At 44.3% G+C, this 24,736-nt stretch overlaps 2 protein-coding genes across 5 annotated transcripts in view; one reads left to right on the forward strand and one right to left on the reverse strand.

The window, feature by feature from the left end:
* tnrc6c1 (trinucleotide repeat containing adaptor 6C1) overlaps positions 1–16,214 on the forward strand; it is a 38,000-nt gene extending 21,786 nt beyond the window's left edge. Inside the window, exons 1-18 of one of the 4 annotated variants that reach the window (XM_041062052.1) lie at positions 1,519–1,614; positions 3,522–6,035; positions 7,559–7,753; positions 8,315–8,481; positions 8,606–8,683; positions 8,847–9,065; positions 9,371–9,520; positions 9,828–9,947; positions 10,208–10,291; positions 10,468–10,708; positions 10,830–10,994; positions 11,110–11,286; positions 11,736–11,885; positions 12,343–12,453; positions 13,111–13,329; positions 14,228–14,301; positions 14,423–14,562; positions 14,651–16,214. In XM_041062052.1, the coding sequence (XP_040917986.1) occupies positions 1,590–1,614; positions 3,522–6,035; positions 7,559–7,753; positions 8,315–8,481; positions 8,606–8,683; positions 8,847–9,065; positions 9,371–9,520; positions 9,828–9,947; positions 10,208–10,291; positions 10,468–10,708; positions 10,830–10,994; positions 11,110–11,286; positions 11,736–11,885; positions 12,343–12,453; positions 13,111–13,329; positions 14,228–14,301; positions 14,423–14,562; positions 14,651–15,044 (5,223 nt within the window). In that variant the 5' untranslated portion in view covers positions 1,519–1,589 and the 3' untranslated portion in view covers positions 15,045–16,214. Of the gene's footprint in view, positions 1–1,518; positions 1,615–3,521; positions 6,036–7,558; positions 7,754–8,314; positions 8,482–8,605; positions 8,684–8,846; positions 9,066–9,370; positions 9,521–9,827; positions 9,948–10,207; positions 10,292–10,467; positions 10,709–10,829; positions 10,995–11,109; positions 11,287–11,735; positions 11,886–12,342; positions 12,454–13,110; positions 13,330–14,227; positions 14,302–14,422; positions 14,563–14,650 lie in introns of those variants that run through there. The other 3 variants (XM_041062049.1, XM_041062050.1, XM_041062051.1) reach the window with 3 other exon arrangements.
* A 5,759-nt stretch (positions 16,215–21,973) lies between these two features.
* LOC121198485 lies at positions 21,974–24,736 on the reverse strand. The gene is made up of 4 exons (XM_041062670.1): positions 24,567–24,736; positions 23,601–23,954; positions 23,386–23,492; positions 21,974–22,672 (listed from the first exon to the last, which is right to left on the reverse strand). The coding sequence occupies exons 1-4, from the start codon at positions 24,613–24,615 to the stop codon at positions 22,457–22,459; spliced, it is 726 nt and encodes a 241-aa protein (XP_040918604.1). The 5' UTR covers positions 24,616–24,736; the 3' UTR covers positions 21,974–22,456.

Below are 24,736 nucleotides of genomic sequence, written 5' to 3' on the forward strand. Positions count from 1 at the left end.
CCCTGTGAAGATGTGTCAGGAAGTGAGCAGTCTATCCCCGCTCCATAAGATGTATAAATCGAACTGGTCCTCACAAAGATAGAAGTACAAGTGCACACACACCAGTTCTTGCTTCCTCTTGGTGTTTCACATGAAATATGATGATCATTCAAAAAAATATTTGCAAGTCACTCTGGGGCTCGTAGTAGCACTGTCTCCAGCACAAAATGCTACGAAATGGTCAGCAGTCTGGTGCCCTAAAAAAACAAAAAACGTTGGAAGGCTGAAGGAAAGCAGGAAAGCTGAAAACTGATCTGAGCATTCAGGAAGTCGTGTGTGTTTTTTCTGTTTGCATCCACACAGGAGATGCAGTGTTGTCACTGTGTGTACTTTAACACACGAAGGAGCGAGTGGCCATTTAGTGGCACGGCATGACCTCACCGCATGTTAGGTCCTCACAGTGGAGAGGCACAGGGGGCCGAGCCTCGGCCATAAAGGGACTCTGTTCTCTACCAAACATTGACTTATTGTGTTGTTGGGTGGGCGCTGGGATCATTTGTAAACAATACCAGCCTTGATCCAAGTGGCTGCTGCTCTCTTTTTTTTTCTTTTGCCAAGCTCCCATCTCCTGCTATCCTTCCATCATGCCTTCTATTAAGTCTAATGCCTGTCTTTTTCTGTTATCTCTCAAATGCAAACCCACCTCCAGTAGCTGCAGTGGCATGCTAGGGACCAGATGACCTGCCCTTAATTGTTCACTGTGATCAGATCCATAAGAGCTTGATCATTTCATGTCCTTGCCACAAAACAAGAAGAGATTGTTTTCTGTCCAAAACGTGGTCCTGCTGCTTATCATCGCTGCATTTCTGGCCTGCGGTCACAGACAAAAACAGACATTTGTCATCATGCGTGATCTGATGATATGGCTGCTCATACATAAACACGTGCATGTGTGAGAAATTTGCCATGCCAGCACAGGAGTGTGTGTGTGTGTGTGTGTGTGCGGGGGGCCTTTGTGAGGTTTTTCTTGCTCTCTCTCTCTCGCCTGCCACTGCTATTCATGAGGCTTTTTTTGTGGGCGGCAGTGCTAATTGTGGATGGAGTGGTCTTGGCTAAATATTTAGTGGCAGTTTTGAAAGGTTGAAAGATGTGAGGATGGGGGGAGATTAGAAGAGCCCCCCTTTTGTTTTGTTTTACCTCATGAGTGCATAATGAAAGTCTCCAGGCATTATCGTTCAGCTGTTAACCAAACCCCCCCCCCCCCCCCCCCCCCCACCTCTCCAATGCTCCAATCCCCTCCCCCAACTAGCCTTCTTTCGGTGCTTTTCCAGAGAATATCCTCCATCAGGATAGGAATAGAGCATGATATAAATAAAGCCAGAGGGAGGCAATAGATAGAAGAGGAGAAACCCAGCCAAAGCAGTGTTGGTGGGAGGGACAGAGCATGAGGGGTGAGGAAGGAAGGGAGGGGGGGGTTGTCTCATGCCGCGCAAGAGCTGTGCAACTTCTTGGCAGCATTTCAGAAATGAGCCTCAGAAGCTTGGCGAGCCGAGCAGACATATTGAGACAAGGATGGTCGCTGCGTCGCACAAAACCTAGGTCTTTACAGGATGGTTGGAAGGCACCTCTCCACAGGTATTTCACAGCCTCCTTTCTTCTTCTGTTTCTCTGTTTTTCTCTCTTGTCTGCCTCTTCTGCGTTGTTTTGGTTTGTATTTGCACACTGTGCGGATGATCACTTTCGAACATTAAAGCTGCAGCAACAGTACATTGCGTGCATGCAGTGTTGAGTCCATATGTTTTGTGTTTATTATTGTAAGTGAGACATGCGCACTATTGAAGCAGCAGTGGTGGAGATACAGACGGTAGCTCAGAGCCTTTTTGGCTCTAGTTCAGGACTGAGAAAATGGCGGTCCTGCACTTCTCAGTAGAGTGACGCTACAGAACGACAGCGCTGTGTGTGTCAGAAACACAGTGCCCTCTTTTTTTCCCCCTCATGCTCTCTCACTGCCTCCTTTCTCTCTCTCTGCTTTAGTTGCTAGCTCTGAAGTAAGCTTGAAATCGGGGTGGTACACAAATGTTGTCACTTCCCTCATGTAGTTATGATACAGTCAGAGTCTACGCATACAGACTAAGCATGCATGTGAGGGTACATGTAAACAACAGCAGCTGCAGCACGAGGGACAGCATAAATGGGCACTGTGGTGGTGGCAGATTGATCAATTCAGCACACATGATCTGTACCTGGGCTTACACTGTACCAAGACAAGCCGTATGTATACTGGAACTCCCAGGATCTTGTGAAAAAGCCAAAGCATTACTTTGGGTTATCAGAGCAGTTGCACAGGCAGATGGAGGCTGGTGTGTTATTGAGAAGACAAGTTGCCTATGGCTAGTGCAGGGTATTTGTGCTTCATGTCAAGCAGAGGTCATAACTGTTGTAGTTCGGAGGTCAGATGTTAAGGGTGACTCTGCTGCATGTCCCTTGTCATTGATTACATCCTCCAATGTGGCTCCCAAATTTCAGAGCCCTTTTTGGGATGACCTGTTAGGAAGATACAGTACTTAGCTATTAGGGCTTCTTATTTCATATGTGGCAAAAATATGCATTATTTAATGACTTTGACAAGGAGATTTTGCATTTTCCGTTTGACTCATTTTAACCCAATGTATTCAATATATATTTATTGAGTATAAATTATTACTTTTATTATTATCTCGATTTTTTGCATGCAGCTGCAATGAAATCTAAAGATTCTATGTTCATTGTGTTCACATTTGATATTACATTTCTAGACAGAAACCAGCACAGGCAATTTGACAACAAGCCTGTTCTCAGTATGAATATTATCTACAGCGATGACTGTAAAATAGCTTGATGGATTTCTGTGTTCCCACCACATTCAAAACATTGATTTAAACATTAAAACTGTGGTTTATTCTCAGTTTCAGCAATAATTGGTTTGGCAAAGTGAGATAGTAAAAAAAAAAAAAAAAGTCCTGTATAGCTTCTTCCGTGGCTGCTTTGTTTTGGTGGTATATATGCTTCCACAACACTGTATTGCAGTCTGTAGGTATATTGACAGTATCTTCTCATCTTAGTGCAGAGCATTAGTCCTGTTTTATGTCATAGTGTATGTGAAATTCAGAGTATGTGAGACCTATGAAAAAAAAAAAAAAAAAAAAAAAAAAAAAAAAAAAAAAATATATATATATATATATATATATATATATATATATAAAAATAAAAAAAAAATATATATATATATATATATATATATATATTTTTTTTTTTTTTTTTTTTTTTTTTAAACTGCATAAATATTGTATTATTTTCTAATGTAAGCTCCCTCTGTTAGTCATTCTCCTATCTGTGTCTGCACTTCCTGTGTGGGTGGTGTTCATTTTCATTAATAAAGCTTGTTATGACATATGTATAGATAAGTAGACACCTTACATGTTGCCATGGTATTTCAACCTTACTATCATACGCAGGTTTTTGATCTTACTCATGTCCTATTCTTTCTTTTTCCTCCCGTACAGAACTGCCCCAAGAGAGCGGCCAGGGAGCCCAGTATGATAATCCCCTCTGGGGACACCTGCCAGCCAAAAGGAGTGCCACAAGTGCTGCATCTTCCAACAGTCTCAGTGGTTGGGATCAACTGATCATTGACCAGAAGGACACAGAGGCTTGGCCTTCTATTACCCACAGCCAGAGCCAGGCCCCTCCAGGAGGATGCCCTTTGGATACTGACCCTGGTCGCTTGACCAGCAGCAGCAGCAGCAGCAGCAGCAGCAGTACTAGTAGTAGTTGCAGTACAGTGAGTATGGCCACAGGGGCCAATAGCCAGACAGGACACTTTCCTGCCAACCACCTTAGCACCAAGGCCAACAGTGGGCCCAGCCCTGCCAATCATACTGGAACCAGCATGCTCTCTAGCCAGGTTGCAGCCAATCGCAGCTGGGGCTCTGGGCCTGGACCCTCCCATTGCCCCCCTCAGTCCTCAGTGGGGAATGAAGGCAAGAGTGACAGTCAATTGGGGGGAGCAGGCAACAGGGGCTGGGGCTCTTCTTCATCATCCTCCACCACCAACTTTAACTTGAACCTAAACCCTAATGCCAACCCATCTGCCTGGCCCATGTTGGGGCATGATGGGGGTGGCACAGGGGGAGGCAGCTCAGGGGGAGCCAACACCATTTCACCTCCTCAACCTACACCCAACCTCTGTAATCCACCTGGCCCCCCACCAGCCCAGACCAGCACCTGTACCGGAGCCAACACTAACAGCAACTCCTCGGGGATTGGCAGCGCCTGGGGTAGTATAATGGCCTCTGACACGTCAGAGCCACACCCCTCCCCGTCCACGAATGTGTCTTTCAGTTCAGAACCTCAGAACCTTAAAACTGATGGACCAAATCACACTAATAAGCAGGAACCTCCCAGCCCCATCCGCAGCTTGCCTGGCTGGGGTACTGCACCTGTAGGCTTGAGTTCCATGAGCCAGGCCCCACCAGGGGGTCCACAGGTCAATGGAGAAGATGGTAGCTCAGTATGGGGTAACAGTGGCGACTCTAAGGCACCTTCATCTAAGGAGACACCTGGCTGGGACTCTGGCTGGAGCCATGGAGGAGGTGGAGCAGGAAAATCTGGAGGCTGGGGTGAACAGTCTGGTGGAGAATGGGGGAAGCAGCACACTGAAGAGGCCCAGGGGGGCTGGGATGCCCCCAGTTCCCCACCCCAGGATCCACAGGCTAGTCCTTGGAGCAGAGCTGTGAGCACGACTGGTGCCAGTGAAGGGAGCAGTGACAGCATGGAAGGACATCCCCAGCGCAGAGACCGCTCATCCAGAGATAATCCAGCTCCTCTGCTGCCTGCACAGGATCTGGACCCCAGGGTGCTGTGTAATACTGGCTGGGGACAGACCCCTGTTCGCCAGCACACCTCCTGGGATATGGACGATACTAAACGCAAAAATGATGTAGGCACTGAATCATGGGGCTCTGGCCCAACCACTCCAAGCGATGCTCAAGGGCCTTCCAACACTAACATGGGCCCGACTCAGAGGACTGACTCTGGGAGCAAAAATGATGTGCCTGGTTCTCAGGGAGCTTCAGGTTGGGGTGGAAGCATAGCTGCTACCAGCCAGCCCAGCTCTGGTTGGGGAGAGCCACCCAGCAACATTAAGCCCCCAGGTGGCCCTGGTGGCTGGGGGAACACCCCAACAGGAGGCCCCACGACCAGTGTCCCCAAGAGTGGTGGTCAGTCCTGGGGGGAGGAGAAGTCAAGTGGGTGGGATGATTCTCACATCAAGGCAACCCAGGGCTGGGGAGAGCAACCCAAAGCATCCCACAGCTGGGGCAATAGTGGAGGGAGCAATAATGCAGGGGACTGGGGTGAACCAGAAGAGAGCAAAAAGAGTCCCACTAACCCTGCCTGGGACGGAGAAGCAGGGGGAGGCTGGAAGGAAAACCCACGAGGGTGGGGAATGCCTGCTTCAGGACCGGGGATATCTGGAGCTGGAGGAAATGGTGGCTGGGGAGAGCCAGTTTCCCAGCGTCCTGGTGGCCCTCCTCAAGGTTGGGGCAGCAAGCCTCAGGATGGGCCCGGTGGTAGTAGTGGAGGAGGGGCCATAGGCTCTTGGAGTGGGTCGGGCCCAGTGAAGCAAGGCGGAGGCTGGAGTGGCAGTAAGCAGGAGTCCTCAGCTGAACCTACGGGCTGGGAAGAACCCTCCCCACCTTCAGTCCGACGCAAGATGGAAATTGATGATGGGACCTCAGCTTGGGGGGACCCTGGTGCCTACAACAAGGCAGTCAACCTGTGGGACAGGAACAATCCAGGAATGTCCCAGGCTAAAGTTACCACTGGAGGCAATAATCCCCCAGGCCCCAACAACAACCATCCCCACTCACACAATCACCCCTATCATGGGACGCCAGCACCTTTACAGAACCACAGCCAAAACTCCCAAAACTCAGGGCCCAACAGTGGGCCCATGGATCCTGTTGTGCAGCATCAGTCCGGGCCATCTCACAACAGGGGTCCCCTGATCACTCAAGGTAAGACAAGATAATGCTCTAATTTTCCAATGTCCAATAATATTGCCACATAGACAAGTGGGCCAGATTCATTGGCTTATAGTATACAAATAAATTACAATGTCAGCATTCAGTCAAAGTTGATTAGATTTCAGATCATTCCAATGTAGCTCAAGGTAAATTATTTTAGTTCCACATTTTAGCAGTTTCTCTTTTCCCTTTCACTGTTCGAAGTAAAGGTGTCAAATATGAAAGCTGGTTAGGTTGTTAGCACGGTGCAATGTTAAGCTCCAAGCTGTTGATCCACTTAAAGGTAAAATCTTGACCTAGTTTGCCCTCCTTGGATTTACATCTAATCGACTATCCAAATGAGTTAAGCAGTGCCAGCCCTGTCCCTCCATGAGGCTCCTCACATTTCACAACACCGGGCACGTCTGTGCAGGTCACCCTGGAAACCCCGCATGGGTACCCATGCACAAGCACGCTGTTTACAAAGTGCCTCGTGAAAATAGCGATTCACCACAAACAGTTTGAGAAGGATCGGAAATGTGTGATTATATGGGAGCCACCATCTGTCAGCAGTTGAAGGGAGGTGGAGCAAGGCCCTAACTAAGAACTGACAGGGTTCAGACGCCCCCTGCTGTCCCTTACTAGACCCTGCATGCCAACTCCACATTGGCATTTGCTGGCTTTTGTGCATGTTGTGAGTTAAAAACAAATAAGGACAAGTCTTCAGTTTTCAGCCCGAAGGACAGAAACTGAAAAACAAGAACATTATAAAGTTTGTCTGTCCTTGTGTCCCATGTTTAGATCAGTGTAGAAGTTATGCCAATCATTCAAGAAGGTTGAATTTTATATTATAATTTTGGAGCAGCCTTTAGGAGTTGACCTCTCCCTGGAGAGAGAGCTAAGCTGAGCCTGGCACTGCAACAGGCCCTGAGACAGCACCATGTCTCTCATGCCAAAAGGGACCAGGCTGCGCCAAATCTTAAATGGGCATCTCCTCCCTCTGTCAACTATTCTGCTCAGCCAAGTCCAGGTCTCTGCCTCCCCCTGCATGACTGGTGTTTCACACTCCAAAACAGAAGGGATAAACGTGGTTGACAGGGTTTACAAGAGACACAGTTAGACTTGAGTCTCAGTTTATATCAGTAAATAGGAAAATCATGCATGTGAGTAGACAGGTTAGTAATTTAGTCTTTCTGTAAGCAAGAGCTGTGATAAAGATGATCTAGCTGATTTGGACTGTGAAGTGGTATATGAAAATGTAATTTTCAGTTTTCCTGATATTTCTAGTAAATGCAGTCAATGCACATTGCTAAAAAAATAGCACAATATTTTCTTATCCTGTAATGGTTTCTTTATTATTTTATATTTTCATATTGTTGCTTTCTGCCATAAGGCCATATGAGACAAAATGCCAGTAGAAGACATGTTAACGTCTGACTGTATCTGAAGCTTTGAAAGCATCATTTTTCTTTGAAGTGGTCTATGTCCAATAAAGTATTTTCATTGACAGGCTGTTGTCCTTGTGTGTCCTCCAGGTTGGGGAGAGCTACCCAGCTCCCACGCAAAATCAGAGAGCTCCTGGGGGGAACCTGCACCCTCTCCGGTCAGCGTGGACAATGGGACGTCTGCCTGGGGCAAACCCAGTGGGAGCTGTGGAGGTTGGGGAGACAGTAACCCAGATAGCTATGGCAGGGGCAACCAAACGATGACGTCTGCATCTTGCAAACCTGGTAAACAGCTTAACCCTGTGTGGTTTTATGAATTAGCCTTTACCAAGTGTGCATACATTTGAGGAATACTGACAACACATGAATGGTCCATTGCTGAAAGAAAAAACCTCAATAATTCGCTCCTGATGAGTCAAGTCAAGGACATCAATATGGCACAAGGGAAGCAAGAGTTGTGGATATTTCACACAGAAATCTACCCTGACCCCTAGTGGCCATCTTATGTTTCAGAGTCAGATCACTTTTATGTAGTAATGTGCATCATCTGATTGTGTCAATGTATGTTACCACTTCTTTGGTATTTTCTAAGGACTTGGATTTTGTCACTTTTATTTTCTTTTATCGTTATCTTAACCTTATGCTTTTGTTTTCTTATATTTTGAAACTTTAAAACTAAAAGTGCTAAAACATTAAAACATAAGGAGAGAGGACAAACTTGCTTGATTTTTTGTGTAATATTAGTTAGTAACCTGTGCTTTAGAAGTTTTATTTTAAGTAAAATAATAGGGTCTCCTGTCTTTAACCTACATATTTGTGCTTAATCTTCTAATGTGTGTTTTCCAGCCCCCAAACCTATGCAAGACGGATGGGGAGGTGGAGGTGAGGAGCTGAGCCTGTCGGGGGGCCAGTGGGATGCTGAGGAGGGAGACATGTGGAACAGCGCTGCCTCCCAGGAGAGCAACTCCTCCTGTAACTCTTGGGGCAATGCATCCAAAAAGGGCCCACAGAAGGTGTGAAGCAGGGCGAATTACATATTGAATGATCCCTAAGTCCTCTGGAAACATTTTGATATTACATTTTCTTTGTAAAAATATTGCTGTGGTAATAATGATTTTCCATCATCATCTCCTCCAGGGGAAGGTCCCAGGGAAGCAGGAAGATGCTTGGATCATGAATCGTCTCGTCAAACAGCTGACAGACATGGGCTTCCCTGTGAGTTCAATTGACACTAAACTGCTGCGCTGCTGTTAATCAGTTCTAGGAACAATGAAACATTTGATGTTAAAATCTTTTTTTTTTTTGTATTTGTAACATGATTTTTTTTCTTTGCCATTGGTTTCTCTTCATTACTGATGTGTTCTGGTTTGTTCTCCAGAGGGATCCAGCAGAGGAGGCTCTGAAGAGCAACAACATGAACCTGGACCAGGCCATGAGTGCCCTGCTAGAGAAGAAGACGGAGCTGGACAAGCGGGGGATGGGGATAGCCGGCCACGACTACAACAACGGGCTCATCAACAAGCCCATGAGCTGCCCTCGGCCTCCGCTTCTTTCCAAAGACCCCTCAGCAGACCCCCGCTTGCCCTTCATGGATAAGGTGAGCCAGTCACTCGTCAGTTTACATGACGAATTTGGTATGTTCTTGGTGCACAGAAAAAGACAAAAACCTAAACCTTAATTTATTATTATTAAGACATTTCAGTCCCATGAACAGATAACAGATTTCAATACTTTTTAAGGACTCGCGAACACTCTATGGCTTGTCAAGCCCACTGTGGTGGAACAGATACGAAGAAACTGATCGCAAAGAAAATGATTAATTAAAGAACCTCTTCTTGAGGTGAACCTAGCCTGTGTGACTGAAGTTGGCTAGCTCATTGTTTTGACCCTTCCTTTGTCCAGCAGATGCAGAGTGGAATGTTTGGCGGTGGTGGAGCAGCACAAGCCCGGGCCATGCAGCAGCAGCAGCCGCCTCCTCAGCCGCCAGTGCCACCTCTCAGCTCCTCTCAGCCTAGTCTACGTGCTCAAGTGCCTCAGTTTCTCTCCCCTCAGGTATACTCGTGTACACACACACATATAGATATACACACTCCCAAGTGACCTAATTTCTTACTTACTATATAAACACTTTAGTAGGCAAAGTGTTTTAATGTATGCAGTGATAAATATTTTACATGCAGATTAAAGTCTTTAAAAACATCTCCGGTATGAGATTCCTATTTATTATGTATCAGTTTAGGCCTCTTTAAACTTCATCCATCAGTAAAGGGGCAGATTACCACACCAAACACAAACATATGTTTTCGTTTACATTTTCATTTTGTTAAAATAATGTTGTGTTCTTAATGTTGGCCCACAGGTTCAAGCACAGCTCTTACAGTTTGCAGCAAAAAACATTGGTCTGAATCCTGCACTTTTAACCTCACCAATAAACCCTCAACATATGACCCTTCTGAATCAACTTTATCAGCTGCAACTGGTGAGTCTCCTTCAGCCTTGTCTGCGTTCAGTTTTATTAGATAGAACAGTTATAATTGCCTGGAGTAGATTGCACATGGGCACATACAATATCTTTGACCACAAACCCACAAAGAGCCTCAAATGCATTAAGAGCATTTTTAATTGAACTGTAAATTTGTACTTTTCGTGTTTTCATTATGTTTATAATAAGCATATTTTTGCTTATTATTGAGTCATAACTGGCTGAACAGTGAAACCATGCTTACACCTGATACACAGGCATACCAGCGTTTACAAATTCAGCAGCAGATGTTGCAGGCGCAGCGCAACGTTTCTGGCCCCATTCGACAACAAGAGCAGCAAGTAAGTTTCCCTCTTAATCCTGTTAATGCAAATATAATTACTTTAGCTACATAAAGCTTTGACTTTAAAAAAAAATAGTATAAAAAAACAATCGGGTCAGTGTTTATTTCAGTTGTTAGATGCAACACCTGCACATTTTAGATTCTAAATTTGTCTCCATTGTGATGTCGTCCCAGGTTGCACGTACAATCAATAACATGCAGCAGCAGATCCAACAGCACCAGCGTCAGCTGGCCCAGGCCCTGCTGATGAAGCAGCAGCAACAGCAGCCGCCCCCCTCTCACTCGGGCCTGCATCCTGGTGGGGCCAAATCCACCCTGGATTCATTTCCAGGTCACCCCCAGGCTCCAGGCCTCCCTGACCTGCAGACCAAAGAGCCGCAGTCATCTCCCAACACCTACAGCCCCTATTCTCTCTGTGAGTGGCATTAGCCTTGCTCTTTGGATGGCTCTTTGCTCTTTGGATGGCAATACGTAATGCAGCATTAATACTTGTGATCCTGTGTAGTACCATCTCACTTTTGTGTTATTGTTTTCAGCTGGACTGAATCCAAACATGAATGTAAACTGCATGGAGGTGGGAAGTCTGTCTATGAAGGAACCCCCTCAGCCCCAATCACGGCTGTCACAGTGGACGCACCCAAACTCCATCGAAAGTCTCTCTGGCAGCTCCTCTCCTTTAGAGCCCGGCCTGGGAAAGCATGGTAAGAAAGGAAAGGGAATACTGGGTAATTAAAGATCTTTCCCATATGTCACTCATATCAATCTCTAAAAATGTATGTTTTTTTTTCCTTTTTTTTGTTTCTTTACTTCTCACAGGTGCCAACTTGGGTCCCCCTGGTAAGCCTCCTCAGCTGGAGGACTCTTACAGTCCCTACAACCTGATGTCCAGCTCAGAGTCTCCTACCAGCCCCCTGGTTCCTCCAGACAGCTGGGGACAGGGCAAGAGCAGCAGTGACAAGATGGCCAACGGGACCAATATCAACTGGCCACCAGGTTAGGCAGCTGTAGATCACTGTCAGCCTTTTTGTTGTCAGCTACTTGTGCAACAATTCCGCCTGCTGTTTTCCTCACTCCCTGGGTGAATGATAGTATTATTGATTTACTTTGTGAGAAATAACAAAACATCAAAGTAAACACAAAGTTGAAGAATAACCTCTAAATATGGAATATGAATGCAGAAAATCAAGATCCTGGGAAAACTTTTAGCTGAAATATTTTTTCACTTTTTCAGTACTAAAAATTGGATATAATTACAGAGGTGCATCATGACTCCATCTATAAACAGTTCATGGCAACAATCCAGTTAATCCAGCCTGGTTACTAGCTGACAGCTAATTGCATCACATGGTGACACAGGGTGATCTTTAATTTACACTGTGGTTTGTCAGTTTATTATTAATGGCCCCATGGTAATAAAAAAATATTTTAATTTTGATTCTCAGAGTTCTGCCCTGGTGTACCCTGGAAAGGCCTCCAGAATATCGACCCTGAGACTGACCCCAATGTGACCCCCGGCAGTGTCCCCAGTGGGCCCACCATCAACACCAATATCCAAGATGTCAACCGCTACCTGCTGCGGGACAGGAGTGGAGGTGAGAACCGGCTCAAAGTAGTCTAGAGAGGAAGGTGTCTATGAATGTGTTCTTAGTAAGATGCTCTGTTTATGTCCTGGTGTATAAGTCATGTTCTATGTCACAGGAAAGCAAAACACTTTATGTCCAACCAAATGTTCTGGAAGTATTTTTCCCACATAGAAATTTAATAGAACAAGCTGTGTCCCTGTGTATTTTTAGTCCACTAAATTGTCTGACAGTATGGTGCAGCTGCTGCCACCAGAGAGAGCCTGCTTCTTATTCTTTTGTTCTTCATTTTCCTACTTTTAACTACCTCTATAATCACTGTCATTTACCAGTTTATACTCTTCTCTTCTTAATGAGCTTACTATCATCATTTGTAGTGCATTTTTTCCTTTACTCCATTTTCTCTCTGCTATTTTTTCCTTATTTGTTTGTGTCTGTCTATTTGTTTGTGTTGCTGGTATCGGCTTAGGCTCCTCTCCCACTTCATCTCAGAACGAGGCTCTGCCTCCCTCCACTGATTGGCCAGTCAGTGCCTACACTAGCTCGTTCAGTCTGTCGTCCCCGGAGACGGACGATGCAGGTACATGGTTTGTCCATAACCCCCACCCCTCCCCCCACACTACAGTGGCTCAATCGCTGCAAGTCAGCATGATCCTCTCTCTCCTGTTACTGTAACACCCAGAGCCTCAACCATTCACCAGAGAACCACATCTCTCCTGTTTCATTTAAGTCACTGCCCCTGATTAAATATGACCTTCATTTGAGATCTCTCCCTGTAAACTTTGCCTCTCATGCAGTGCACATTTCCTCCCATGGTGTTGGTGTTTCTCCTTCCTCCTTCTGTGTGGCATGGGAAGTGTGAAACACAAGAGGGTGTAGCTTGTTGGTTTTCCTCGATTCACTGTGACTGTTGGATGTGTGGACTGAACTTTAAGCCACCGATCTGTGAGGCATGAGTGAATTAAATGTCTGTTGACTATTTTAAAGAATAGTAAAAGCTTGTGAAACGTTTAGTTGTGTCATAGTTATGTTGTGAAAGGGATTCATTTATTATTGCTGTCTTTGCATCCAAGTTTGTACTCTGCTTTGGGTAAAAATGAAAGAACATTTAAATCCCTTCTACTGAGGCACGTGAGCACTCATTTTGCTCTGCAGGACTCCATCCTTTGGGAGCAGCTGTGATTCGGTCACTTGGTTCTGCAGGCCAACCTTTCCTTCCCTTTTTTTTCCCACCCAGGTAAACTGTCAGAGATGAAATCTACTTGGTCTCCAGGCCCCATTTCTCACAGCCAGGCCTCCCTGTCCCACGAGCTGTGGAAGGTCCCCCAGGGCCCTCGGAGCAACACCACAGCCCCTTCCCGCCCCCCACCTGGCCTCACCAACACCAAGCCTTCCTCAACCTGGGGGGGCAACTCCCTGGGTCTGGCCCAAGGCTGGAGCAGTTCTTACACCACAGGTAGTGTTGTTGTGAAGTATGTAGGGAGTCAGGCATGCTTCCCTCCTTCATTGCTTCCTTCTGCAATAGTGTTCTTTAATAGCTGATAGGACTGATCCTATAATGGAAACTGGCACCTTATCAGTCTAAGAAATGCAGGTAAATAGTTACAGAGTTAACAGAACAATCTGAATAGGCTCCATCATCAAAGCTGATGATGGAGTTGTCAGTTTTGTCAAAATCCCATATACTTTGTTAGGATATTGTGCAGACATGCATAGCTAAGACACTCAGTTCAAAACATTTCTTATGCTGTCATTAAATGTGATCTGTCCGAAGGTGTTACTGCCCAGCTCAAGGCTGGACAAAAGAGGGAAAACTACAAATCAGTTGTAAAAAAAAAAAAAAGTTTACATAACTGAAAACTGGAAACTAACATATCGAAAAAAAAAACACAACAAAACCAAACAGGACAGAAGCCAGGGGGAGTGAGACTAATATATTGCTGCCAGGAAGCTCTGACAACCACTGACTTCACCCATCAGGCTCCTGCAGACAGAGGCCTGCTCAGAGAGGGTTGTCACGCACAGTGAGATTATGGAGGCATAGTGCCTCTGTGAGTATGGTTATGAAGTTTACTGTATAAAAAATTCAAAGAGCAAGTGGCACTTTGAAGTGGCATACAACCGCAGGCCAGGCTGAAGGTAGAGTGTATGCACAGTTGCCTGTAGCTCAGGAAGATCTTATTGTGGTTGAACAAGTGTCAACTGACATCGGGGGGGGTTCTTTTCTCACAGTAGAAATTTGACACCACCCATTCAGGTTTGCTAACTGATTTTGGTTTCAGAGAAGCATAGTGAGCGTAAACTTTGAGCTGACAAATGGCTGCCGTTTTGTGCCTTTGTGTCTTAATACACAGCAGGTACCACGTGGAGTACAGACAGCTCCACCAGGACCAGTAGCTGGCTGGTTCTGAGGAACCTCACTCCACAGGTAACGGTTCACAATCAGATGCTCTTTCTGTGTCTGTATATAAGCATCTCTGCCTCACAGAGAATTAACTGTGTCCACTGATGGCCTTACTCTTTCTGTGGGTTTGACCATCCTTTTTCAGATTGACGGTTCGACACTGCGTACGCTGTGCATGCAGCACGGCCCCCTCATCACATTCCACCTCAACCTGACACAGGGCAACGCTGTGGTGCGCTACAGCTCCAAGGATGAAGCTGCCAAGGCACAGAAGTCCCTGCACATGTACGTCCATTAATGTGTTGCTCTAAAGTGGGGTTTTTGGAGCTGTATCCATTACTCACTTGTGTTTTTCCCTCTCGTCTCTGGTCAGGTGCGTGCTCGGGAACACCACCATCCTGGCAGAGTTTGCCGGGGAGGAGGACGTGAACCGCTTCTTTGCACAGGGCCAGTCGCTCGGCGGAACGAACAGCTGGCAGGCCACTCCAGGCACCAATCAGACAAGGATGGGTGGGGCCGGGTCCGGAGCCTCTCATCCCATCGGTCACTCACCCCACTGGAACAACAACAACGGCAGTAGTAGCAGCAGTAGCAGTGGCCTGGGAGCAGGTGGAGCAAAGGCAAGTGGGGAGTTGCTCTGGGGTGGCGTGCAGCAGTATTCTAGCCTGTGGGGACCCCCGAGTGGAGAGGAGGGACGGGTCATGGGGAGTCCCACCCCAATCAATACGCTGCTGCCTGGGGACCTGCTGAGTGGTGAGTCCATGTAGGACAGAAGAGCCCAGGCTAAACAAACACCAACAGGAGCAAAAACCTTTCAAATCAATGTGGCGATAATCAGTGTGGGTGCAACGGTGAAAAGGAGAGACGAGTGGAGGATGAGGCTACATCCTCGCTGCTCACCCTCGTCGACCTCCTCCACTCCTTTTTTTTGTTTTTAATGACATTTCAGCAGTTCTTTAGTGAATCTCAGCGAGAGATTTTGGTCACAGTGTTCAGCTTTTACTTTTTGGAGACACAGGAAGAAGTCTTTCATTCAACAAAGAAAGAGAACTTTTTACAGAAATGAACCTTTGAGAGCTCGCCGTGTGAAACATGTACTTTAGTCAAACTGACACAATGACGAGCTGCCATCTTTAAACTTGCATAATCCCTCTCTGCCTTTTGAGGCAATCATACTGCACCTCAGAGATCCATGAAAAAGGCATCATTCCCAAAGTAAAAAAAAAAAACAAAAACCCTTCAATCAGAGTGGTTGTCGAACTTTCAGCTGGTCCAGACTCGACATTTGTTTCTCTCAGCACTAATATTAGCCTTAACCTCTTTCCTGCCCTGCTATCCTCACTCACTCTGTACTTGGTGAAGAAGCATACGGACACTTGCACACCCTTATTTCTGAGCCAGTGAAACCTGAGTGGAGAGTACATGCTGCTGCTGCTTACCATAAGCAACCACAGCTCACAACTTCAGTGCATTTTTGCAAGCAGATTGAGTTCCTCAGTTCGCTCAAAGGGAATGATGCAATTCTGTTCGCCTTGTTCAAGCCATTTATTTTTGTAGTGTTTTTGGTTTTTTTTCTTTTTCTTCTCGAACCATTGCAAACAAAGCTAAAAAAAAAAAAAAAAAAAAAAAAAAAAGAAATTCAAATGTGTCTGTCAATCTTACCCAGCGGGGGGATAGTTCTGGGGGGTCGTGGCGTGTACAGTTACGGATGTGACGGACGACAAAATGAACCACTGCTATTACTATCGAACTGTAAAGACAAACACTTCAATGCACCTCAACTCATCTGCGGGCAACTCGCAGTTTGGTCTCAGTCTCTGACCCTCTCACTGATGTAGTGGAAAACCTCAAGTCGTAAATGTTTCCCAACGGTGTGTAGTCAACGACCCCACCCCACCCACCCACTCCACCCGCAAAACACCATTTCAAGTGATGTGCAATATAAGCCACAGACTACCGTCCCAGCACCCTACCATGGCCTCACTCAGAGAGAGAAGAGACCATAAGGAATGATTGAACTTCAAAAACTGTATCTGCCCCCGTGACCCCACCCCCACCTCAAAACTGCCACTACTACCCTTCATCATCCCCCCTCCTCCCAAGAGTGTGTGAGCTCAGGAGAGTAGCAAGCTGGTCTTCAACCATCTTCAACCACAAGGACATACACACAAAGCACTTCTTCAGCCAGCCTACTCTCCACACTTATGCCAGTGACAAGTTTTGGGGGAGAGGGAGGGACAGGTGTGTGTGTGTGTGTGTGTGTGTGTGAGTGAGTGAATGTATGTGTGTGTGTGCGTGTGAGTGAATGTACCTGTGTGTGAGTGCTTGATGAGAAGGCATCAAACCAAAATGAGAGGAGCCTGTTTTTCTTTTTACCCAGAAGACCAGATGACCTTTGTGTTTTGTTTTTTTTTCTTTTGGCCCAAATTTGCATTGGTAGAAGAGTATGAAGCGAAGATTTTGTGAATAGGTGGTCTATCATAGCACTTAGCAAGAGCGACACAGCTCGTTATACCCTCAATGCCAACGAATAGAAGAAAGGAGAAGCAACACTGGCAAATAAAAACTGAAAAACAAAGACAAAAAAGCAATCTGCTTAGTGGCTTCTCTGTATACTTATTTTTTAACTTAACATGGATGTGAAGTTGTTTTTTTTTTTTTCTCAGTCCTTCTTCCCTCAAGTCGATGGGACCAAGAAGGATGTCAAACATGGTAGCAAAGTGAAGGGAAATACAAAGAAAGAACTAACTCAACTGATGATGGGTGCGGCAGGGAAAGACCCCCAAAGCACTCATCCTCACCCTCTTTATCCAAGTAAATATCACTGTTACATTGCATACTTTGAAATCTTTAGCCTTGGTGTCTGGAAACGCTCGACATGTTTATGTTCTACTGGGTCCAGCAGGGAGGATCGCCATCTCTTTCATCTTTTTTTTTCTTTTTTTTTTTGTCTCGTCTTCTTTCTATTGGAGGCCCTGCCAACCTGTGTGATAGTGTGGCCACTGAGTGCCTGCCTGCTGCAGAGTGCAGCGCTCTGCGGCAGCCCTCACCCCACTCGCTCGCTGCCTCCCTGCGGATCCCTACAGACTGGCTTCCCTCCTCTTCCCCTCGCCCCCACCTTCCCTTTGGGCCTCCAGGCCAAGAGCAGCTCTTTCAGAACTGGCCCACGTGTATTAAATTTACTACTACTGCTGCGCCAGAGTCTGTCCTCAGCAACCTCCACTTCCACTCTCTCTCTGTCTCTCTCCTGCAAGGATCACTTGAGCCAGAGATGGAGGCGTTTGATGTGTTTTTTTTTTTCTTGGTTTCACTTATGGAATTGCCAGTGTGCATTTTTATTTTATTGTTGTAAGACGTTTGCTGATATTGTTGCTGTTATCATTGATGATATAGTTAACGATTGTTTTCTGATGGTGATTTCATGGCTTTTTAAATATTGGTCTTTATGCAGTGTTCAGCTTCTCTCCTGCCCCTCCCACTGCCTCAGAGGCAGAACCAGTGTGTAGTTTAGAGGTACGCCTCCGCCGTGCAGCAAGGCCATACAATACACTGCAGATCTCAGTAGAAAAGGAAGGTGGGGGGAGGTCAGGTTATGTTGGAGTCAGACAGGGGGTTTGAAGAGTCAACTCAAGTGAGGAAAGGTTGTGTTGTCAAAGGTCCTCTACAGGAAGGTGAGCCGACTTCCTCCATCCATCCTGGGGCACCAGACCTCTACTCGTATGTTGTCTCATAGCACACACTTCCTTTAATGTTGATGCGCCTCACTCACACTGGTGCTTTATGTTTAACTCTGGGAGCACTCAGTTACGCTTAGAACCACCTCAACTGACAACAGCCTTCCATTTCTATGCAAAGACAACGAGGTGTTTGTTCACAGCCATCTAGAAAATCACAGCCATCGCCCACATCTGCCAATCGTCACTTATCTCTCAACCTTTACTACCAGGCAGCTTCCCTTGAAACCCCACCCCAGATAAAATGTAGGGGACACTGAGAGAACCTCTCTTCAAGGGTTTAGTTTCCCACTGTGTGGACAGAGCTACTAGATGACACTAATTGACCTGCTGGAGGCACAAGTGGTTGGCAAACTTCTTCAGTCTTGTGCCATTTTATCTTTCCAATATCTTCTTACACTTTGCCACATCCTAATTTATCTTTAGTGTGATGACTTAAATTCCTTTTATTGCTGCAGGGGCGTGCAGGCTTGAGGAGTAGAAGGGCAGGACAGATGATTGGTGCTGGTCTTTCACCAACAGGGGACAGGAAATTTAGTGGAGAAGAACCAGGCTGCAGGAGGAGGGGTGGGGTGGGGGGTGGTCCCTGTATGTGTCTGTGCACTGTTTATGGGTCACATCGGGTACATCTCTTTAAAAACCAAAAACATTATCTTTTTCTTTATCATCAAGGTTTTCGCAAAAACTAGAAACTACAAAAAAAAGGTCTGTTTCAGCTGTGCACTTTGAGGCTGAGATGTCTGTGTTCTGTGTCTCTGCAAGCTGCCGCCTTCTCACCCCATCAAGGCTCGTTCTCCGGGCCACATGTGGGGAAGCTGTATCCAGGAGGTTTGTTTTGGATCTCCAACCCGAAGGTGGCGCCAGCCTATATATATATATAATATATAATATATATATATATTATATATATATATATATATATATATATATATATATATATATATATATATATATATATATATATATATATATATATATATATATATATATATAAAAACAGGTCATTTCTGCACATCTGGCTTTGGGGTCAGGGTCCAAGCAGGGGACCCAGCGTATCAGCAGAAACAGGGACACACCTCAAGTTTGGTACCAAGTCTTAAAACTTAGGGGATTTGCCTTCTTCCAGAGTTGCTTAAGACTCGCGTCATTCAACAAAACAATCACTTTTGCCTGTGTTGTTTGTTTGTTCCTGAAAATCTGCATTTACTCCACACTGGACTTGAATCAAGGAACTGGCATTGAAGTGGGGAGTTGAGCGGAACAGGGAGGATGGGTGACAGGGACGGAGGTTGAGTCTCAGATGTGCCCTGGATTTCTTGGCGCAGCACCAGCACTGAGAGCCCCGCCCCCTCCCACACCCCTCGCCTGCACCCTTATCTAGTGTTGGAAATTGGATGCTCTCTCCCTTTTTCTTTTTTTTTTCTTTTTTTTTTTTTAAGTCACATCGACTCAAAGGCAACTGGAGCTCGAGCAAAATATGCTTCTCAATCATGGATCAGACAAGGGTTCTGGAGCAGGGGCCCCAAAAAGATTTGAATTAGCAAATCTCTTTAAAAAACAAAGGCCTGGGTTGAATATGCACATGCTAGTTCATATACAGTATACAACCAAGAGTATACAATTGGGTGTATGCGTGTATATGGCTGGATTTCTCTGTTTTCCACTTAGCCTAAGCCCTTTCCCCTCCCCCTGCCCTGGCTTCAGCCCTTACCCTGTGTATCCTCCTCAACATTGTATTTCCCAGAAAACAAGATCATAAACATATCAGAGTAATACAAAATAATGAAAACAAATACTTGAATCAAAAGAAGCGCCAATAATGTAATGTGAACACTTTTGTAGTGGTTTTTTTGTCTCATTCATACACTTCAGAGATTTTTGATAACATCGGTTCAGAGTGAATCAAATTTGAAATACGAGTGTTGTTGAAAACAAAGATCGATATAAAGGCAAATTTACATCTGTTGTATTTGAGTGTTTGCACAAGGCTGCTTGTACTGTATGTTGTATGAATGTTTAGTGCGTGAGGTGAAAATACGTATGAGAGCTCGTGATTACAGCGGAGGAATCTCTGCCTCGTGTTTCTTTTCAATTCAGTATACTTATGTTGTTGATTTTGTTGTTTTTTGTTTTTTTTTTCTTTTTGCTTGTCAAAAATATATTCTGATGTTAATTGTTACTAGCCTCTAGCGTTGCACTGAGTGTCGGCCTCACCCCTCATCCAGCTAAACGAACAACATGATACAAGTACTGAGGGGAGACGGGGACAGTTCATGTGTAAATGTTTACTCAAGGACTAAAATAAGTGTGTTTTTAAAATGTAATGTTTATCTACCTTAGTGGCTTTCATTGTGGAATAATCCAAGAAAGTATGGATCATAATTGAGTATTGCACCATTTTTTTGGACTATAAACCTAAAAAAAAACATGAAAACTGAAAAAAAAATCACATATGTATAAAAAAAAATGCAGTAAAAAAAGTATTTTGCAGACCTGTGGCCATAGATTGAGGTAGAAGGACTTCAGCTCTCCTAAATCTGAGCAACGGAGAGAGTGAAGGACAAGACATCAGACTGAGCCTTGGCTTCTAGGGCTCATTTCAGAGGTGCCTACCTTTTTGGTTTGTTAGCTTTCGTTCTGTTTTCACTTTTGTTCAATTCACTCATGTTGTCATTTGTTTTCCTGCAAGGCCACTGACAGTTTACAAACACTTTGTTTTTTTCTGGAGTTCAAAAAAACTACGGTAAATAAATCTGCAACACAAAGGAATTAAACCATGGGAATGTTGGAAAAAGAAAAAAAAAAGGACAAATGCTTCCATTTAAAAAAAAAAAGTGCAACACAACACTTCACAGAATGAAGATTTATTGTGCTACTTTCAGAACTCTGGGATTGAACAGTGTTGTCTTGTTCTGTTTAACCTTCTTTGTTCTGTGTTAATGTTGATTTCATGGACTATCTCAAGCCTGTATGTTTTATGTTGATTATATATATTTTTTTCCTTTATATAAAAGAAAAGAAAAGAAAAAAAGACGTAATTGCTCACTATCTTGCACACACACGAAAAAGTGGATCTTGTCTCAGGAAGGCCAGGGTTCCAGAGTACCAACTCCACGCCATTTTAATGTACATTTTTATGATGAGTAAAAAGAAAAGGATGATTTAAAAGAAACAATTTTAAGCACTGAAAGTTATGGATTTCAGAAGAAGAGAAAATACCTTTGTTTCTAAATCCGTAGCAGTTACATAATAACCAAATAATGGACTTTAAATGAAAATGGAGTGCTTTATATATAAATCTATATATAAAAATTGCTTTACATTTAAAAACAAAAAAAAAGGTCAATGGTTTTGATTGTTTAAAAAAAGAAGAAAGACAGTGAATAACATGCAAAATGCTGTATGTTTGAATCTTTATTGTGTTTTCTTAATGAGGTCCCGTCCTGACTGAATCAGGAACATTGTGCATTACTCTTTCTTTCCTCTTTCTCTGTCTCTCTCTCTTTCATTCTCCCACAGCGGGTATTATTAATAGATAAATCAGACTTTTTTGTGGAACTTTTTTCACATTTTGGAGGATGTTTGTTAAACTGGTTGTAAAGGATCATGAAACTATGCACAAGTGTTGGGTTGGGGAGGGGCGGAAGATGGGGATTTTATGGCCTACTTCTTAAGTGGCTGACCTATTGCAGGGGTTTTTGGGATCCAATGCGTTTTTTTTTTTTTTTTTTGTTTTGTTTTGTTTTTTTTTTTAAGGGGGTGGAGGGAGGGGGTGGAGAGGTGATTGATGTCGAGCCCTCTGCCTCCAGCTTCCTGCCCCTGATTCAGATTGACCTAGCGCTACATCGCCATGCTGTGTATTCCTAAAACCAATGAGCGTCTCACTCTTTAGCACTGTGGGATTCTAGCCTGTCACCCTCAAGGGTTTTTTTTTCTCAGTTGTTAAGGTTTTTTGGAGGGTGGGGCGGGGGTATGGGATTAGGGCTGTTTTTTTTTTTTGCTGTTGTTTTGCTTTTTTTTTTTTTTTTTTTTTTTTTTTTTTTTTTTGAAATATTAAGTAAAAAATGTCTGTACTGAGATTTAATGAGAAGTCAGTGGCTTGTAATGTTTTATTTTTTTCTCTCTGTATATCTCTTTCTCCTCATAGAATGTGATTGTTAAATGACATGCACCGAAACAAATGTTTTCATGAACTATTGAGCTTCTTTCAAATATTAATAAAATAGCTTTTTTTTTTCTTGGCTGTTAAAAATTTGCCCTTTGATTATTTGGTGCTTGTCTCTCTGCATTTGCTCCTCCACACTCAGATCTTGCTTATTTCCTGTATGAGTGGTCACCATGAGTGACACGTGTTGCTCTGCAGCTCTCATCTTATTTTTGCAGCCAAGTGGGTGCTATTTCCTGTATGTGTTCACTGTACCATTAGATCAGTATTAAAAGTCACATCAGGCTCTGAGGGCGAGCTGTCTGGGACAGGCGTAATAATGCTCCTGTGGTTGCCGGATGTTGGGGTTAGCATACACAGGGGGGTTGTCTTCCTCCAGATGTGGGGAGGGCTCGTTGTTATTTTGAGGGATTCCGGTGCTCTGCCGCTTCCAGCTCATTTCCTCATAGATAGGAGCAGAAGGTTGTTGTTGTCTATGATGATGCCTCGTCTTTACCTACAACAAAAAATTATTTCACTTGTGATTAGAAAGAAATTTTATGTTCAGTGTGAAATGATGTTTTTGCTCAGGGCCTCAAGCCCCAGTGTGTGTAACTATGGTGCTTTATGGTGTGTAACTATGGTGCTTTGCCCGCCCCCCCAAAAAACGGCTGCAACTAATGCTTATTTTAATTATCAATTATTCTGTCTATTGTTGTCTTGCGGTCTAGAACATGCCAAAACATATTCCCAGAGTCCCAAAACCCAGAAAATATTCACTTTACAATCATGAAAAAGTAAAAAGGTATTTACATCTGAGGAGCTGGAACCAGAGAATTTTTGTCATTTTTGCCGTAAAAATGAACCACAATGATTGCAGACAATTGCAGCTTAAAGTTCTGTCGATGTTTGTGCATGTGTAGCAGAGTAATGCCTCTTGTGATTTTGTTCCTGCTGAATTTTATTCCTGCTTCATTTCACTAGACAAAAAGTATTGTCTTTAAAGTGAAAAAAATTGTCAACCCCTCTTGTAACTGTCTATGCTTCATGTCACCGTTTTTATTTGTTTGTTTGTTTTAGGTTTAGAAAGAGATCATCTGATGTCCCATCTGATGTCAGGTGTGAGATGTGCCACAGTGATCAACTTGCGCAGTTGCCTATAATGTTCAATGCGCATTAAAGAGGTTAGGTTCACTAACATCCATTAAAAAACCTTGTGTAAATACTCACACATTTCACTGTGGCCAGACAGCTGAGTGTGAGCACAACAAGCCCTGCTGCTGCAGAGACAGTCAGGAGCAGAATGGGGTAACTGGGAGAACACCGGCATGGCCTCCCTGCACCACAAACACACATCAATGCACATTAAAAACCCGAACAGACGGGGACTGGTTAGATTAAATTGCAGCAGAGTGTTAGTGTTGTGAGATGTTTTAACCACATACCAGCGCCTTCAACCAACAAGAAAACCTTTTGAGCACTGAGGATGAGCTCAGTGCTGTCCTTCTCTCTGTAGCTCAGCTCCCACATGTAGAGTCCTGTGTCACTTTGTTGTAAGTGGGTTAAGTTCACATTGACCTGCAGGGAGTCCAGTCCTCCACAGAGCTGCAGACGCCCCCTGTGCTCCGGGTCGACCCTGAGCTCGCCGCCCTCGGTCATGGACAGCACGGTGGTCTGGCTCTGGGCACTGCGGTGGTACAGGTGGAGGCCCCTCAGGCTGCCGAGGTCTTGCCGAAGGGAACAGGTGAGCTCCAGTGACTCATTGTTGTTCAGACGCCTGAACATTAACTCTGCATAGGCTGGAGAAGAAAAAAAAACTCTGCGTCAAGTCCTGGTAAAACTACACACTTAACAGAGATGCAAAGCTCTATGGATGGTGATGTTGGTCTGTTAAAATCCTAATTTACTGATCCTCTTTTTTCTGCTTTTTTTCTGTCTGCTAACAGTCTTAGTTTTAAGTCAAATGTTTTGACAGCTGTTGGATGGAAGACCATGAAATTTGGTTTCATTTTCTACCTTCTCACTTCACTTTGTTGATAATCAGGCTTTTCCTCTATTGCCATCATCAGGTCACAATTTCTATTTGTCCAATACTTTGATTTATAACTAAATATTCGTAAGGCTAGTGTTTGTTTAGTGAGGTCTTTAAACACAACCTCACAACCTAAATGTTTACAGCTAATTTGCAAAAAGTAAGATGATGAAAGTGGTAAACACACAGACTTGTTATATTGAGCCTCCTGATGTTATAATTTAAGTCAAAATAGCCTCCCAGTAAATTAAAACATGGGGAAAATGTTAATGTCAAGATAGAGATGTTTCAAAATCAGCTAAACTCAGACATCATTTGTTTAGAGTCACAATAAATCAGTTTACATCGTTTTGTAAGTGGCAAGTAAAATTTTTCTTACCTTCAAAGAGCTGAATGAAAACAAGGGTGTATGCCAAATTCATCTTCATGTTTTTTTGTTTTTGTTTTTTTCAGTTATAAGAGCGCTAAGATGCACCAGAACGAAGTCATGATGTACTCCTCCTATTTCCTTCAGCCTCTGTGAGACTTTGTGGACAGCCTCTCTCTATT

This window comes from Toxotes jaculatrix, chromosome 18 (assembly GCF_017976425.1).
Source record: "Toxotes jaculatrix isolate fToxJac2 chromosome 18, fToxJac2.pri, whole genome shotgun sequence".
Taxonomy (NCBI): Eukaryota; Metazoa; Chordata; class Actinopteri; family Toxotidae; genus Toxotes; species Toxotes jaculatrix.